At 34.6% G+C, this 20,163-nt stretch overlaps 1 protein-coding gene across 3 annotated transcripts in view; it reads right to left on the bottom strand.

The window, feature by feature from the left end:
• The window catches only part of LOC124530226 (elongation of very long chain fatty acids protein 7-like), a 103,748-nt gene that overhangs the window by 30,080 nt on the left and 53,505 nt on the right, over positions 1–20,163 (bottom strand). For 2 of the 3 annotated variants that reach the window (XM_047104277.1, XM_047104275.1), the window contains 2 exons: positions 12,205–12,425; positions 797–987 (listed from right to left, as the gene is read on the bottom strand). In XM_047104277.1, the coding sequence (XP_046960233.1) occupies positions 797–987; positions 12,205–12,304 (291 nt within the window). In that variant the 5' untranslated portion in view covers positions 12,305–12,425. Of the gene's footprint in view, positions 1–796; positions 988–12,204; positions 12,426–12,497; positions 12,638–20,163 lie in introns of those variants that run through there. The other variant, XM_047104276.1, reaches the window with a different exon arrangement.

Below are 20,163 nucleotides of genomic sequence, written 5' to 3'. Positions count from 1 at the left end.
ATCATCAACACATAACACCTTACCTATAGTTTCTAAAGCTTTCTATTAGTAGTTTTATTATTGTTTATTCGATTAATCTTCAGACATTACAACCACATTCTTAATTCTTTGCAATAAAGCCTATTTATATACATTTTTTTAGATACGTCACGGATGCATGAGTCGAAAAATTGTTTAATGATGCACCTTGACATCACAAACGCGAACATTATGACGAAATACTCTTGTACGGTCTTTGAAGTACTAAGTACAAATATAACAGCTTCTCCAATGACTTATTGCGGCTTTATGTCCTCGCTACAATGTTTTTAGTTTTGACATAAGTACATCAAATGACATTCCATCCGTCATGACTCGAAAACTAAGCGCTGTTAAATTACTTCATTTAAATTACGTGGTATTTCTATAAAGTATGGCTTTTCATTTTAAAACATTTTTTGTGATACCAAAACTATTTCTTTTGTGTATAGTACTGTAGCCTGTAAATTTCCCAATGCTGAGTTAAAGCCTCCTCTCCTTTTGAGGAGAAGGTTAGAGGCATATTCCACCAAGTTTTAGAATATTAGATACTTGCAGGTTTCCTCACGATGTTTTTCTTCACCGTCGGGCTCGAGATTAATTATAAACACAAATTAAGCGCATTTTCTTTCACTTTCCTGGGTTTGAACCAGCAATCATCGTTTTAGATTTACGCACTCTAACCACTGTGCCATCTCGGCTCCTCCATTTCTTTATTTCATATAATGAATATTACATTAGCTTATTATTGTATACTATATAATTAAATGTGACTTACCTCATAAAACATATAAGAAGACAGGAAAACTTGAGCTGCGTTGTAACCGACTAAAACATTCTTGATGCGGAATGGTTTTCTATTCGCCATCCATAAGGGTCCTATCACCAAAACGATGGCGAGGTATGCGACCACCATCGCGAAGGTAGCTATTGGTGTGTCGAATAGAAACCATCCTTGTACCCTGGGATCTGTAAGGAAGACCAATAATGAATACATTGAATAATCAGGGGCCATAAAATTATCAATATTTTTTTATAAATAAATATTAAAAATAAAATTTAAAAGCCTCCTTTCTGTTAGGGGATAAGGTTTAACATAAACGATGAGCACAATTAATTCATAGTAATTGTATGTTTAACTGAAATCAATTTATTGTCTGAAGCGATTCAAAAATCCACTGTTATATATATAAAAAATGTGTAGATTATTTGATTTTTTTTTAATAGCTTATTTATAAATATTTCCTATTATGAGAACTATATGTATGGCAGAAATTAACATAAAATGAATCAGGAAAAAAATCAGGAAAAACAGGAAAAGTATTCGGAATAGACACTGCAACAACGAATGGTTCAATTAAATAGTTTGCCTATGGCTGATAGCTGTGCAAGCATGCGCGTTTTATAAAAAGAGGAAATTGAAAGGTGATACATAATTACAATGTACTGTATAGCCAGTACTTAAAAAATGTCAGTACGCTCTCTCTATGTATTCAAATAGATTTTAACGGGGCTTTCAAATAAGAATGCTTTTAAAAAATTGCACTACTTAATAACTGTGCAAAGATTGATTCCAACCAGTCACCAATTAGTATAATAAATTCAAAGTAATCTCCTGAAGAAGAGAGTCATATCTTTGCAGTGGAACGTTTACAAGCTGTTACTTAAATTCAAACGCCTTTGATATATTTGTACTATTTCTTAAAATGTATATATAACTTATTAGGCCTTAAGCTTCACTTTGGCCACCCAGAGTTAAGAAAATGAAAGTCTTGAAGTTTTTTAGTATTAACTTCACCGATTGTGATAATGGAGTATTCTGTTTTTGGGGTCGACTATCATTAAAGTTTTTTATGTATTAAACTTGAATTTCTATAAAGTACGTCATTATATTAATTCGTATATTATTAGATGTTTTTGTGGTTACAATACGTTCTGAAATAAATCTGTATTATTTTAAGTGTGATTATATTTATTATTCGAAATAACATGTTCATAATTTAAAAGTTAAGCTAAGTTTTATTTATTTTGCTTTAAAATGGAATGGTATTGTATTGATAGCAAATGGACTACAATATTTGGAATAAATCCCATCACCTATTGTGATTACTAGAGTTGTGTTTGAAATATTCCGAACAAATAGTCTAAGATGATAATTTTTAATTTAGAATGTTGCTGATTTGTGTTTAGGAAGAAGTTGCTTTGATTTGAACAAAGGCATAAAAGTGAGTAGTAGTAGGGTAATAGTAAAGATAGTATAAATCTATACTAATATTATGCATGTGAAAGTAACTCTGTCTGTCTGTAATTCTTTCATGACCAAACCGAACCGAATGTGATGAAATTTGGTATAAAGCAACCTTGAACTCCAAGGAAGGACTAGACTACTTTTTTGCCTAAAACTTGACAACTGACACCGTAAGCCGCGAGCAAAGACGCTGGTGAAAATATATGTAACCGATGATTTACAACTTAATATAAAATTGTAATGGTTACACACAGCCATTTTATAGACCATTGATGTTATTTAACAGCGTTCTGGTTTTCAAATGAAAACGAAAAAGAAACGTTCTACCTAATTTCACTTTCATTGTGCATTTACTTTTTATGTAGTTTACCTTTATATAAATATTTCAAATTTCTTAGCGTTTGGGCCGATGTCGGTCGATTATTGTTTGTTTTTATTTTAATGGTTTAGTTTGGACCTCATTTCACTGGCCCAACTTAGTCGCATTTCAACCTATCGTTGAAATGCGACTAAGTTGGGCCAGTAGTAGGTGACGTAAAAAATGTATTTGAAGAAATAAAAATCTAATCAGCTGTTTATTATGACAAACTGGGTCAGATGTAAAAACTTGGAACTATACAAATTCCTGTTGCTCAAGAGAAACCAAGGGAACACAATTTTTAAAATAATACACAATCGACCTTTAAGTTTTTATTAGAATTTTTTGGGAATGGTATACTTAAAAATCAAGTCCATTATAATAATTGTCAACCTTAATGTTCTAAATTTAAGGTACACTTTGTACTTGTTATTGTTAGGAAGAGAGTATTGAGGCCAAATAGCTTGTTGCAGTTCATTATAATATTAATGATTACTTAGTTATCGCTGAATACAATAGATAACCATGGGATTTTACAGACCGTGATTTTGTCAAGATGAAATGTAAAAAGTTTTGTTTATATTTAAATGTTGTCGTTTTTCTTATTTAAAATAGTAAACTAATCGAGTACAATATACCACTTCCTTGTAAGTGAACAATGTAACTTTCGGCAATTGAATACATTGCCACTATAAAATATTTAATCATTCTTTCAGTACATAAACCTAACCAAGTGAACACGTACTTGTAAGTTGCTTGTAAACAATACCAAGTACTTAATTCCAGGTTAACGACTTTTTGCCAGACAGCCTTTTTTATAAAAGATCTGACTCTGGTTTGAGCCCTTGACTAAGAAGACATTTGCAATTACACTGGAGCTCTCACTCATAAAACTAGAACTTATCAATACTGTTTGGCAGAAGATTAACAATTGTATTGGTTTCATTTCTTCAGACAAACTTCAATTATAATAATTGTCTGTATATTAAAGTTTTAATTATCAGATTTGTATGTGTTGTCCAGTGATACTTTATTGAAGGTCTGAGCTTAAACTCGCAAGAACGTTCAAACGCCTTTGTGTTCCTAATTTATGTCTTGGTCATTGGTGAAAGAGAACGTCATAAGAAAATATGTTTGTATATAGGCATATAAAGTTCGTTATTTGCAAATAAACGCAATCAAATATCAATCTTATTTACTTCTTTCTTAACAGTGAAAAACCAATGAACTAAACAGCTAAACATTAAGATCTTTTACTGATTGAATAACTTACATGTTCTGTTTTATGGTATAGGTTGGCGGATGAGCATATGGGCCACCTGCTAGTAAGTGGTCACCATCACCCATAGACAATGACGCTGTAAGAAATATTAACTATTCCTTACATCTTCAATGTGCTATCAACCTTGGGAACTAAGATGTTATGTCCCTTGTGCCTGTAGTTACACTGACTCACTCACTCACCCTTCAAACCGGAACACAACAATACTGAGTACTGTTATTTAGCGGTAGAATAAGTGTGAGTGGGTGGTACCTACCCAGACAGGCTTGCACAAAGCCCTACTACCAACTTACGTAATGCTAATAGATTTATTTATCAAGTGTAAATAAAATGTATATTAGATCTCATAGCATTTAAAAAATAATTGCCTCCAAGAGTATATATTCAGTGTCACGCAAACATTTGGTCAACTTGACGTCGCGTCTATAAACCGTTTGACGAAGGCGTCGGTTATTGCTCACAAAGAAACGTTCATTAAAATTATGTTCATTTAAGTTCTTGATTTATTGACGTTATTTCCATTGTATCTGAAAACAATGGATGTGTCGAAATGAGACATATTTGTGTGTTTAACGTCATACAATAATTTAAATAAGACAAAAGTCTATAAAAAAGTCAATCTAATAAAATAAAATGTTCTTATTTTAAAAATAAAATTTTTGTTTTTTTTTTTTCTATAATTTTTTTTAATTATTAACGAAAGTCTTACGCCACATTTGTCTATATGATACGACATTCTTATGAAGTGCAGTATGGTATGGGAACTAAGATGTTATGATCCTTGTGTTTGTAGTTGCGCAGACTCACTTGGAAACCAAAACGCAACAATACTAAGCATTGTTGTTAGGCGGTATACTAAGAGATTAGTGCTTGGTACATATCCAGACGAACTTGTTTACAGCCCCACCACCATGTAAGCCATTACGAGCCAGTAGACAGAATAGTGTCAATTACAAAAGTGTATGCGCAAATACAAGCGTATTTGAGTCGGGGTTGAATTCAGAGAATATGAATTATTATCAGCATGCCAAGCAAATAATAATCAAAGAAGTTGTTCATTAAATAGAAGATTAATAAAATATATTCAGTTAGGAAGGTAGTATAAAAGTATGTGAAAGTATCTCGCAGATTTTTAAAATATGGTTTTATTTTAGTCTACATACTAAACTAGTAATAATATTAAAAGTAGTGATGACAGACTAGAAATGAAACAATGAAACAATATTGTATTATTTTAATTAAGTTAAATTAAATTGAATAATTCTCATTAAAAACTTTTTACGTTTCGGCTGAATAATCTTCGATCTTAGCCAGTAAATTAAAATAAAAAAATATACAAATGAAAAGGAAATTGCAGAAATTTTTTTGACGTATAAGTCACGTGATATCCATCGACCGGAGATGCTTTACCTACAATTTACCTTCAAGTAATCTTACTTATCTCATATTGATAAAATTATTTCGATGTTTTAATATGCGAGTGAAAGTTTTTTGAAAGCAATCTTTATTTAACGTAAGACGATAATTGAATGACAATGTATTTTTGTTTGTGTTTAACAAAAATATGTTGATGATCGAAGGACTTATCCAAATATCAGTCATATTATAATCATATATTATAAAATAAGAAACTCTTATTTTTTTTATAAAACAGCTGCCTTTGCAACGATGTAACTACTTGCAAATCTTGCACAGATTAAATAACATTTTTAGTAGAACTGTTTGTTTATTACTAAGAATTTTGCCGCAACACAAAAATAGCTTTATTTATTGTTGTAGAGAGGCATTTTAAATTGCCGTATTACAATTTTATTCATTAATTACTGCTTTATCTTTCTAGTTGTGTTTGTATAACTTGTTTAAGATTTTAAACTATGTTAACAAGTTTAAATAATTCTGTTCCACCACGCTGCTCCGGTTACACATGTGGCACAATATCATCTGACATATGCAGGTTTCCTCACGTTTTCTTTCACCGAGCAGGAGATTAAGAATTATAAGCACAAAGCAAACAAACTCAGTGATGCTTGCCCGGATTTGCAACAGCGAATTATGCTTAAAATTTTCGCATTTGATATAAAACAATTTTGTATTTATCAGATATTCTTTATGATTTTTGGTTTAGAAAATAATTCAATTTTTTTACATTAATTAAGTGAATTATCAAATAATAAGTAGTAAAATAAAAAACAAGTATTTTTTATTATTATTATATTCTAAATCGATCCAAAAATAACCAGTACCCGTGGAACTTCAAAAATACAAACTAATTATAAATAGGAAAGAGTTCCTACGATGAGTTACATTTTTAAAACTTGCAGTTTTAACGAGTGTTGCATGTACAAGGCTGACGAACTGTCGGACCGTCTGTCAAGACACAGATACAAAAAATACTTGATGTTGATGTCAGTGGAACAAATTAATATTTGTTTTGTTGCACCAGTTACACTTATAATTTATCAGATGCTATTGCAGGAACAAATTCACAAATTGAAAGTGAAATGTTAAAAAGTGATAAGCGACATGGGCTATAATAATAATTATAACATTTACTCTTATTTCAATACTTGCTGTGACCGCAACATCATGTGATGTAGAATTTAACAAAAAAGTTATAGTTGTAGCCTAAGTTATAGGAAGTAACTACATCAGTGAAAGTCCCGCCAAAATCGGTTCAGCGGTTCCAGAAATTAGGAACAACCAGATGAAAAATTATTGTTATTTTTTTATAATGCTATATGTATCATGTACATGTATACATTTAGTAAAAAGCAGGTATTTTATAATTACAAACAGACGCTCCAATTTTATTATATGTAAAGATAAACATTTATTAAGTGAGATGAGTAGTTAATTATTACAGAACAGCAGTGATGACGTCACTTCTTTTATGTACAATAATAATAGATGGTGCCCTAGTTGAATTAATTGAATTGTAATTTCATAAAGAACTGTTTCAGCACTAGAGCATTATAGTTACGAATTATCTGAGTATTTCGTTGCAGGACATTGTTTTTTTTTATACATATTTTTTTTTTTTTTTTTTTTTTTTATGGAATAGGTGGCAAACGAGCAGGAGGCTCACCTGATGGAAAGTGACTACCACCGCCCATGGACATCTGCAACACCAGGGGGCTTGCAGGTGCGTTGCCGGCCTTTGAGAAAGGAGTAGGCTCTTTTCTTGAAGGTTCCCATGTCGTATCGGTTCGGAAAAACCGCCGGCGAAAGCTGGTTCCACAGAGTGGTTGTGCGAGGCAGAAAATGTCTAAGAAATCGCGCTGTTGTGGATTTTCGGACATCAAGATGGTGCGGGTGAAACTTAGAATTTTGACGAGATGTCCGAAGGTGAAATTCAGCAGCCGGGATTAATCCGAACAATTCCTCGGAACATTCCCCGTGAAAAATTCGGTAGAAGATGCAGAGTGATCCAACATCTCTACGCAAAGCTAAAGGATCAAGGAGATCGGAAAGGGCTTGATCGTCGATAACTCGAGCCGCTCTACGTTGGATGCGGTCAAATGGAAGGAGCTGGTACTGGGGAGCACCCGCCCAGAGGTGAGAGCAGTACTCCATGTGAGGCCGAATTTGCGCCTTGTAAAGTTTTAGGCGATGGGCCGACGTGAAATACTGTCTCGCCTTGCTGAGCACACCGAGCTTCTTTGAAGCCAATTTGGCTTTGCCTTCCAATTGACCGCGGAACTGAACGAGGCTCGAAATATCAACGCTAAGTATTCCGATACTACCTGTAGCGGCTATCGGGATGTTCTCAAATCGTGGAGATACGACAAATGGTGTTTTTTTAGCGGTTAACGCGCAAACTTGCGTCTTTTTGGGGTTGAAGTGGACTAAATTTAGCCGGCCCCAGTTCGAGACTTCGTTTAACGAAGACTCGATTTCAGACACAAGTTTGTTCCGGTTTTCTTCGACGTTTTCCCGAGAAATATTAGCGCGGCCGGTGTATAAGGTGTCAACGGTACTGTCGTCTGCATAGCAATGGATGTTCCCGATTTGCAACAAATCATTGATATGCAGAAGAAACAGAGTGGGTGATAGAACACAGCCTTGTGGAACACCAGCATTGACGAATTTTAAGTCAGAGCATGCACCGTCGACAACGACCTTGATGCTCCGATCTGCCAAAAAGCTGGTAATCCAATTGCATAATTTCCCGGGAAGCCCATAGGAAGGAAGCTTCGAAAGAAGCGCTTTGTGCCATACACGATCGAAGGCCTTCGCTATGTCCAAGCTGGCTGCTAATGCCTCCCCCTTGCTCTCAACTGCTTCAGCCCACCTGTGAGTAAGGTAAACTAGAAGATCACCGGCTGAGCGACCCCGACGGAAACCGTACTGGCGGTCACTAATCAGCTGATTCTCCTCTAGGTACCGCAGGAGCTGGCAGTTAATAAGGGACTCCATTATCTTGGAGAGCAAGGAGGTGATGGCTATAGGCCTATAATTGGACGGATCTGAGCGGTTGCCTTTTTTAGGGATCGAATGCACCAAAGCAGTCTTCCAGGAGTTCGGGACGACGCCTAATGCGTAGGATTGCCGGAAAAGACGCGTTAAGACCGGTGCCAACTCGGGAGCACATGTCCGTAGCACGATTGGAGGGATGCCATCGGGTCCGCTCGACTTGTGAATGTCCAAGGAAAGAAGTGCTTTCCGAACTGCACTTTGCCGAAGTTTAACCTCCGGCATCGTCGTATCACATCGCGGGATTGATGGTGGTGACTTTCCTTGGTCATCCAGAGTCGAGTTCGACGCAAAGAGAGACCCTAAAAGATCGGCCTTCTCCTTCGCGGTATGGGCCAATGACTCACCGTCCCTGTGCAAAGATGGAAAAGAAGGCTGACAGAAATTCCCTAGGACAGCCTTAGCGAGAGACCAGAACGCACGTGTTCCTGATGGGAAGCGCACCAGTCTCTCGCCAATTCTGCCAATGTACTTCGACTTCGCCTCAGCTATCACGTTTTTGAAGGACCTGGAGGCAGAGTTATATTCCTTTCTGAATGTGCTGGTGTTTGTATCACGAGACGCCGATGCGTTAGCCCAGTCTTGGTAGCGTTCCCATTTTCGGCGTGAAGCCGTCTTACAGAGGCGACCAAACCAGGGCTGGGACTTGCCACCAATGGGCACCGCAGAATATGGAATGAAAAGTTCCATACCCTGAAGCACCACATCGGCGACAGAGTCAGCAACAACGCTCGGATCATCCATCGAGAAACAAACCCGCCCCCATGGGTAAGATGCAAAGAAGGACCGCATCCCATCCCAATCTGCTGACTTGTAGTGCCACACGCGACGACAGCCCGCGAAACGAGGTCGTGAGTATCGTGTAACTGGCACTGTACTCCGGACGAGACAGTGGTCCGACGAGCCCAGAGGGGGATCGACGACAATCTTATAGCCGTCCGGATGCGAAGTCAGCAGAAGGTCCAACAGGGAAGGTGTATGATCCTCCACGTCCGGTATTCGCGTTGGCGAGGTGACCAGTTGTGTCAAATCATAAGCCAAAGCGAAGTCGAGAACAGATCTACCCGCATGATCAGTGGTGCGTGATCCAAGCCACTCTGTATGATGAGCATTGAAATCGCCCAGAATAATGATCTCTGCGGATGGAGTCTGCTGCAGCAAGGAATCAGTAGCCAATTGGACGTGCTCAACCAGTCGGTCGGTTTCGGCATTACCGCTATGGGACCTATAAAGGCACGCGTAGATTCGCGGATGGTCGTCGCAGTCTACGCGCAGCCAGATAATTGATAGGTCCTGCCCTTCAAGGCTGCCGAGGCGTCGAGAACAGATATCATCTCTGACGTAAACGCACACCCCTGCTCGTGGCACAAAAGTATGCTCCAATTTGTACCCGGGGTAAGAGAGAAAAGACGTATCGGCAGGAGAAGATATCTGGGTCTCGGTAAGAAAGAGCAAGGCCGGCTTCGCCGTCTCAAGGTGAAAGTGAACGGCATTCAAGTTGGAGTTGAGTCCCCTTATGTTGCAGAAGTCCACAGCGAGTGTGGTAGGGGTTGCCTTATGATGCCTGCTCCGCTTGCCCCGAACAGTGGCGAGCGCAAAATTGCCCCCCCCAGAATTCGGAGGGCAGCCTGGGCATCCCTGCTCAGGCGGTGTACGTCCTGAGCATGGATGCCCAGAGAGGGATTCTCCACCGCAGTCGCTGATGGTACCCTCCTGGGGTAATGTCACCAAATTCTGCACAACCATGTTTTGGGGGGAGAGGGATCGGGCCTCCGGAACTCTCACTTACCGGACGAAACGCGGTAGCATAGCTACCACTTCACGCCGATTTTAAGTGAGAGAGTGGTACTTCCCCGGGCGTGCCGGCCCATTCGACTGCAACCAAGAGGTATGCAGTGTGGCACTACCACTTGAAAAAAAACATATAATATATATAAAACATATATGACGTTACTACAAATTTTTCTACATCACGACTGGCAACTAAAGTTTTTTTTTAATAATTAATTACGTAAATTGTTATACTAAGACCAAACAAAATTCATATTAACACGGCTCTAAATTTTAGCGGTAATACAGGCTGAATATATATAACCTTATTTTTATATTTTTAAAAACAATTTAGTATGTCAAATAAGTGGAAGGGGCAAAATATTGGTCTAGACATTGCACTGCAATTATTCACAGGGTATTAAACGAAAAAAAATAAGTATTCACATTATTAAATTTATTATCTGGTAGGATGCTCGAAATGTACTAATTTGGATCAGCAGTTTTAGACGTATTACAAGCTACTTAAATAAACGCATGAAATGGATCTAGCGCATCTGATAATAATATACCTATCTATTGTAATCTGAATATATTATTGCAAATAAGGCTTTGTGCAAGCCGGTCCGGGTAGGTACCATCCACATTAGATACCATAACTTCATCAGATATTCTTCCTCCAAATAGCAATCGTCTGTATTGTTGTGTTCGGTTTGAAGAGTGTGTAAGAGAAACTACCATCAAAAAGATGGAATTACTATACTGGTTTTTAGTGAGTATTTCAGCACTATCAGTACCGGCGAGCCATCACATCATATGAGGAAAAGCTTAGCACCAGCCTTTTTCCAGCAAAAAAAAGGCTGGTGCCTTTTTATAATATCTTAGTAAGCAAGGGTGACGGACCATTGACGATGTGAGGAATGGTTATGTATCTTATCATAGTCGCCAATATCATATGAAAAAAAATCTTTAAAACCTTTTTTTTATTTATTTATTAAAAACTACGTTACTTTCTTCACTTAATCTTCTTTAATTTAATTTATAAATTATTATATCATTTTACTCTATAAATAACAAATACATGAAAGTTTATATGGTTGTTACATTATAATGTGAAAACCGTTAAGCTGAACGGTTTAAAATAATATATTCTCTTATCAGATTAGTTTCTAGTTTTTAATTTCAGTTACGTGAAGCGTGCCGAAAATTTTTATACACATATTACACTTTCATTTTGGTTTTGAAATTCGAATAGAAAATGAAAGGTGTCAAATTAATATGAATATATTGTCTCAATAATATGAATATTACGTCTTTATACTCGAAATTTTTCTACTCCTTTATGCTTTTATATAAGGTTCATATTTGCAATGAAAATAATGAGATAGTCAATTTCAAATAATATAATAATTTTCACTGAAAGCATTACATCAAGACATTTTTTTTATGTTTTAATAGTCGGTCTAGTGCTCCCTAGATAATATTTCTCTTTTTAATCTTTGGTCTCATTATTAACTTAGGTAAATTATATATTCTTTTATATATATTATATTTTATACATACGATATTTTTTGTTTAGGTTTTTGGTAAGGCTAATTAAATGGGCTATTGATAATGAAGTGTAAATTCATTCATTTGACTATTTTTTATATTTAAAGATTTTCTTACGTACGTGCTTTTTATTAAAAGCGCGTTAGTTGTATAGAACTTATAATTCTGAATTTTATTAACATTTAATGAACTGTGAATTACTTATAGCTATTTATTACATATTTATTGCTTTATAATGAACATTTTGTCTATATGTAATGTCGTGTTCATAGTATTATGGCTCAAGGCATAAAATATTAAGATCACTATAATTTACAACCAGAAGTAAAATTAACACTTCCTTTACCGCGACAGATAACATATCAGGAAGTTAATTTTTTGTATTAGCTTATTAGAATTCATAGGATATATTTAAAAAGTAAAAAATTCCTAATTTGAATTTTGGAGTTTTATAACTGATTACAATTTTATAATGTAAGTGTAAAAAAATGTTGGTAAACTCACCTGAGACTCTTTCCGCTAGCATCCAATATTTGTTGATGATTGTCGTCCAATTGTTGTCTGAATAGTAATCGTCTATCGCGATTTTAACGAAACCGGACATTTTGCGGAAAAGTCTAACACTGGTACACTTTGAAGTTTAAACACAACACTTCACTCCACTTGCCTTTTTTCTAAAGTCACTTTCTTCGCACGGCAACAATTTGCTTCTAGCAAGCTGTCACCTGAAATTCAATATGATGACTGTATTTATTGTAAACACAGAAATGGAGAATTATTTTTTAAAAATAGAATACCGATTTATATTGTTCGCGCAAATCATTTCTTTGAAAATAATATATGATATTAACGAGTAGTCATCTCGACAGATGAAAACGAAAGCTTGGAAAGTGCGCGCGCGTCGGTCACAAGTCAGCAATTGAATCTCGCGCCGCACTTCCACCAATCGTAGCTATTCCGCCCCACGCGAACGCAAGGACGTAAGTACTGTGTTGCGTCATTCTAAACTGCGTTCTATTATTATTGTAAAAGGGTTAGCATTTCCGCAATGGTTATCGTATCAGTGATTGTTAGTTACTTTTTCAATGATTCCGACAATTTTACTCGTACATTTCGATGATTTATTTTTATTTGATTATAATTTGGCTTTTCTCGTGTGTAAGTACAACGATTCAGATAATGTTCTCGTTGTTTTAATGAGATACTTAATGAATTATGTATATATAATACATTAAGTATTTAAAATCACTGATGTTTTATTCAAGTTAATTTGTTATCATATGTTTATTTATAATATTTAGGAAATTACTTTATTATGACAGATTAATTATTATAGAAAACTTATATACATTTTTTCGACACACCATTTTGATTCTCAACTAAATTTCACTTTAGAGAAAACCAGTAAGTATAAAAAAAGATTGGTTTTACCATGTCGCATTTACTCTTTGCAAAATAAACAAAATATCATTCCGTGTGCCATTAACGGTTAATACGATAAGGTTCTAAGTGACATAAATAACACTTAGAACCTTATCGTATCAATCGTTCTTTAAAAATTAAGGATGTTTGTTATTCTAACGCATCTCAGGCAGTAAAATCTACAATATCATTGACTATATAATATGTGCTTATGATATAAAAGAAAGTTACGAGAAAGCCTCTTCTAAGTCTAAATGGGGTTAAATCATACACATACCGTTCAATAAAGGTTTAAGTGTAACGCGTAACATGAATGTGAACTTAATGAAACCAAACGCGAATATGTCGAGATGAGTCGGTAATAAATAAGGTAATAAGTCAGTAGGTAAGACAATTTCAGGTTCGAATCGAGGCAGAAGAAAAATCCTTAGCCTAGAAATGGAATTTTACTGGTTTTAATAACTTTAACTTTTTGTCAATTTTTCAATCAACAGACTATATTATTTTGTAGACTATATTAAGTAGCAGTATAATCAGGCTATTAATTCATAATTTCCATTCATTTTATTTTTCATTTGAATTCATTAGACTTGGCAATATTTTGGTTAAAGAAAAAAGTCTTTATATCAGAGTACGTTGATTTTTATTTCAATTAAAAGTGAATTTGCAAAATTATTAACAAATATATACTAACACTGCAACTAACCATCTATGCATATAATAAAATTGGAGTGTTTGTGCTTGCTTTAAGCGCTTTGGTATAAGATGTATGCGGTGTTGATCATAGAGTTTGATGTGGATGTATTTGGTAACTAGTATTCGCCCGCGGCTTCGTTCGCGTTTTACGGCGTTGCTTGTCATATGTTTGTCAAAAAAGTAGCCTATGTCCTTTCTTCAAGTTTGCTTATACCAAATTTCATCAAATTCGGCTCAGCGGTTTGGTCGTGATAGTGCGACAGACAGACAGACAGAGTTACTTTCAAATCTTATTTTACGTTTTATTTAAAATATTTTATTTAGGTTTAATTGTAATCTATATTACATTTCAATAACAACAGACGTACGAATAAAAAGCTATAGACTACAGGCATACCATAATTATTCCTTGTGGTCTAAAATAACTGAATCTATATGTTTGTATATACTCAATATTACAATAAACTATTTAAAATCACTTTGAAATGGTCGACATTAAATAAAGTAAAGTAGTAGTAACAGCCTGTAATTTTCCCATTGCTGGAATGCGTCCTCTCCCATTAAGGAGATGGCTTGGAACATATTCCAACACGCTATTCCAATGCGGGTTGGTGGAATGTACATGTGGCAGAATTTCGATGAAATTAGACACATGCAGGTTTATTCACGATGTTTTCCTTCAACACCGAGGACGAGATATATTATAAATACAAATTAAGCACATATATATAGTGGTGCTTGGCTGGGCTTGAACCCGAGATCATTGGTTAAGTTGCACGTGTTCTAAGCTATATAATGTGATAAATAGTCACTTAAGTTCCCAAACGATGTGTTTTCCAACAGTTCTTTATTTCTTAAAGAGCGTTACTCCAAAATTGCAAAAATAGATTCAAGATGGAAATTATATAAAAAAACGCTAAGTCTATAATGTATACACCGCCTAAGTACCGTAACGCTCTGATGCGCTCCTCTAGCATTTGCAATGCGCAATGGTCAACACACAACAGATCAGTTGGGCAATTCGTCTTTGGAACAGCAATGGCCTTCAGAGGTTTCTAATTTTCGCATTTATTTCATTAATTTTTTTTCTTTTGCAATTTTTCGTCAAGTATCTGTTACTGTATGCGTAATATAAACACTCAAAATTTTTTAAATGAAGTTTTTTTTTATACTGGTAACAAAGTACGTTTTTTTTTAAATATATATAAATATTGTTTCAATGCGATTTATCCCACACACGTTTTTCATTTGCATCCTTTATTTTATTTTTTAATTTACAATAATATTTTCATTTTTAGGTTGATGTAAGGGCCTGAAGTTAGGTACTATTACTGTCTACTTCGAAACCCCGGCTGGTTTTATTTCTTAATAGAAACATATAATAGACCAACAAGGGCTTTATAAGATAGTTCCCTGCGTTACATAAAACAGTATTAGAAGAATTTGGAGTTAAATTATACAATTTGATTTACATTTATTATATTGTATTTAATAAAAGTTGTATAGAATTAAACTAGCTGTGCCCGCGACCTTGTGCGCGTTTGAATTTAACCAAAAAAATAGCCTAAGTTACTCCTTATTATATCAGTTATCTGCCAGTGAAAGTCCCGTCAAAACCGGTCCAGGCGTTACAGAGATTAGCCGGAACAAACAGACAGACAGACAAAAATGGTAAAAAATGTTATTTTGGTATGTACATATACCGTGTATAAATACATATGTATTTAGTAAAAAGGGCTATTTTAATATTACAAACAGACATTCCAATTTTATTATATAGACGTATCGATAATAATCAAACAAACTTATTTAACGGGAGATAATATAGCCCCTGAATTTGATATAGGTTTAACTCAATACTTGCCAAAAAATGCATCGTCTTAAAATGATACTCACTATTTAGTTTCAGAAGTGGTCAAGAGATGGCGCTAGTAGTATTGAGTTTTGTGAACTTGCACTCTTAAGCGATCAATGTCATGGACAACGTAGTTTTAATGGGAAGTGAATTATTATGTGACTAAATAACATATAGCTGATTTAATAATCAATTAGCATACATTATAAATGATGTAAAGATATATGAATTAATATAATAAAAATATTATGAATGAATGGCGAAATAGTTGTAGAATATAAATATAAGTATTTATGTTAATTTTTACAAAAAATACTTCGAGACAAGCTTGTAGGCAAACGCGGTGTTAATATATGAATATTAATATTTGCGTTAGCACCGCATTTTGACGCATGTCTTCTATTTTAGTATTTTTTTATATAACAATACATTTACAATAATAAATTTAAAAAGTTCAACGATTTTAAATTAAATATTTAGAAGTTAAAAGAGTTGAAACCATTTGACAGACTGTTTTCTCACTTTTTTTGAATAATATTAATGAATATTTCTTGGTATTTATTTTCAAAGAAAATGGAAGGATTTGATTATATGACTTCTACTGTAATAGGTACATAGGGCACGGACAAATCTTATTACTTTGTTTTGCTATTGTGTTTTGTTTTTTACTTTTGTTAAATTGTTTTAAAGGGTTAGTAATCCAACGAATGTCACACTTATAGCTAGCCAGCATGACGGTGTAACTTTACTTTGTCACAGTCTAAAGGCGAGTTTGATTTACCTTAAGTGGACAATTTTTGGCTTCTATCAGGTGTGAAATAAACGAATATATATATATTTTATAATATAACATAATTGATAACATATACATTTCGCATTCAAGTTACGTTTACGGACTGTATCTTACTATGTCAAAATTACGTTTGCAATAAGCTACTTACGTTTAATTTGAATTGTAATTAAACTGAAAGTGTAAATAGCGAGATATATTAATTAAATTAATTGCGTAAGTGTTACTAAAACAAAATTAGTGACCTACTTGGGAAAATAATTTTGATAACTTTGAAATAGAGCTGAAAAATAGCGCTAAAATTTACTATATAACTATTATATAGAATCCGTAAGTTAGCTACTGTTAGCGTACTGTCTGCTATTACCAATACTCTGTAAAGTATTAAAGACCCGCTGTACTGTTGCCAATATGACGTGGAAGAAGATGGGTTTATGACGTGCTTTACTTGAAGATAAGAGAACCAGAATTGACGTTTGATAATGTAACAAATTAAAATCGAAAATAGTCCAATACCTTATTACAGTTATTTAGGATGAAAATCAATAAGAATTTATTATTATTAAAAAAAAAACATTACTTATAAAATATTTTTGATATCATGTCTTTATTGTCTATACTGTATAAATAAATGTAAATGAGTATGAATTATGAGTTCCAATTAACAATGCGATTCTGTAAGAATTAACTTGACCTATCAATCGCGAAATAATGTGTAGATATACAGTATTTTTTAACAACACAGCCAATAATTCGTATATAAAACAATATAAAATATACATATAATATTTTTGAAGACAATAATATACCTGTTTTTCTCTTGAATTAAGCATATAGCTTGCATTAGGAGTGGGGACAATAGCCTGGGGGGTAGGATCGAATCTGCAACTTTCACATTACAACGCGGCACGTGTACCGTTGAAAAAAAATTATATAATCGAAGAACGTGCATTGATAAAATTCCGGTTTGAACCGGAATAAATCAATCCCTGAATGTTCTCGACGCATGATTGTCAATGTCACCAAAATCTGGACAAATGTTTGTACAAACGGTACCTATATGAACAGATGTTCCAAGGTCAACTTTCGTCAATATTACGAAATGTCCACATCAAACGTTTACAAAGCGTGTCATTAGGCTAATAAACACCATTTAGGTTAGGGCCGCGAATGGAATTTGCGTAATTGAAAATATTATTGTATGAACAATTATTGTTTAAAGATGACGAGCGATTTACTTGAGCTGAGATGGCCCAGTAGTTAGAGCTTTCACCTTATCCGATGATTGCGGGATCTAACCCAGGTTAGCACTACTGATTTTCATGTTCTTAATATGTGCTAACCTCGAGATCCGTGGTGAAGGAAATTTTGCCACACGTGAATCTATGCATTTGCATTGAAACAGCGCTATTGAATATGCTTCTAACCTGCTCCTAAAAGGAGAGGAAGCCCTATCTCAGCAGTGGGACAGTTTCAGGCTGTTACTATTATAAGTGTGCAAACCCTGGGTTACTACCATCCTCTCTACGATAGAGATTATAGAGATATTCTACCGCCAAGCAACAGTACGTACTATTATTGTATTCCGGTTTGAAGAATTAGTGAGCCAACTACCGGTACAAGTGGCATAACATCTCCCAAGGTTGACGGCGCATTGACTGATTTTTATGACGGGTAGTCGTGAGCACTTACTGTCATTTGGCCCATTTACTCATCCGCCGAACTAATTTTCGAAATATATATGTCATAGCATCATAAAAAGTTAAATTAGGATTTATTTATTTCTTTATTGAACATTAGTCGAGATGGCCCAGTGGTTAGAACGCGTGCATCTCAACCGATGATTGCGGGTTCAAACCCAGGCAAGCACCGCTGATTCGCTTGTGATGTGCTTAATTTGTCTTTATAATTCATCTCGTGCTCAGCGGTGAAGAAAAACATCGTGAGGAAACCTGCATGTGACAAATTTCATAGAAATTCTGCCACATGTGTATTCCACCAACCCGCATTGGAACAGCGTGGTGGAGTATGTTCCAAACCTTCTCCTCAAAAGGGAGAGGAGGCCTTTAGCCCAGCAGTGGGAATTTACAGGCTGTTGTTGTTGTATTGTACATTATGCAACGTCAGTATGACGAAGAACATATGACAGCCGAAAAGTCATGTTTGATGGAATATCTAAAGGAGAGGTATTACGAACGTGAACGACGAGACATATTTTGAATGTCATCATGACTGATGACAGCTTGATACTCCTGGTTATATATATTTTTAGAACCAGAAGTAGGAAGTAGGTTAACCTCTAAAACAATTATCTTTAATTTAAAATAACAATCAATCTACCACAATAGAAAAACATTCAGTCTACAACACAAATAACCATCAATAATCACATTAAACCGTAATAATTATATTCGCGATCTCAATGGGTCAACCACGAATCTATCGCCTTTTTTTTAAACGAAAGTTGTTTGACTTGGCGCAGATGTTGCTTGTTTATTAAAAAAATATATATTTTAATATGTAATAAACAGCACATATCCTAGTAGTCATTTAGGTTACTGCCCATTTAAATGTAAATTATTTCATAATACATACAAGTTATAGTTTAAAAAAAATTGAAAATTAGTCGTAGCTACGAGTTTCAATAGAAATAACTAAGTAATTTCTTAACAAATGAATATAATTAAATTATCATCACAGGTCAGATAAAAAACACGTCAATTGAAATGAATTCAAAACAATCATTATACTTATTCTTCTAACTAGCGGCCCATCCCGACTTCGCACGGTTGCAATGCCGATACTAAATATACTGTAGAATGTCTTACAATGTTCACAGACATTCTTCTACTTCATTGTGCACGTATCATACATATAAACCTTCCTCTTGGATCAATTTTTCCCTTTAGAAAAAAAAACCGCTTCAATATCCGTTGTGTAAATTTAAAGATCTAAGTATACATAGTGACAGACAGCGGTGTGCGACTTTGTTTTATACTATGTAATGATAATGATAATGAAGCCCAGAGTCTGTGACAGATGCTTAGTTGTGAAGGATAAGTTAAGTATAGTACGACACAGCTTAGATGTAGCATCGGCAAAATTCGTAAAACCGATCACATCCGAATTAAGTTTATTTCTTACGTTGTGTAAATTGAAAGATCTAAGCAGACAGACTTAAGTGACTTTGTTTTCTTATATGCAATGATGATAAACAATCGGTTACGTAATTAATTTAACCTCCGACGCACAAAAGAAGCGTTATGCTGCAATAATATGATTAAATTTAAATAAACGCATTGCAATGCAAGTTTAAAATGTTAATTGGCAACTAACATGCATATCATGTTGCAATACAAAGGGTGTATATCATGTCTAACTAACACGCATATATTTAATATTAAGTGCATTTGTGTAACTCTGTTTTAGAGAGCACAGGTCTTGCTAAATGGTTGACATGGTATACGCATATATAATAAGATACCGGAAAATATAATCAATTTACTATTCTCGAAATTTAAAAAGATTATTAAGACCACATTAATAAATAAATCATATTATTCATTAAAAGAGTACTTTTTAGAAAGAAACGCCTGGAGTTAGGCTCGGGTTCCATCATAGGACACTAATTACTGTAAATTGCACATTTACAACAGCATTGTAAATCTGTTTATTTAAAAAGAGCAACTATGCGAGATTC

The sequence above is a fragment of the Vanessa cardui genome, chromosome 6 (genome assembly GCF_905220365.1).
Source record: "Vanessa cardui chromosome 6, ilVanCard2.1, whole genome shotgun sequence".
NCBI lineage: Eukaryota > Metazoa > Arthropoda > Insecta > Lepidoptera > Nymphalidae > Vanessa > Vanessa cardui.
The sequence above is the reverse complement of the archived record's forward strand: the minus strand, read 5'-3'. Positions and strand labels throughout refer to the sequence as shown.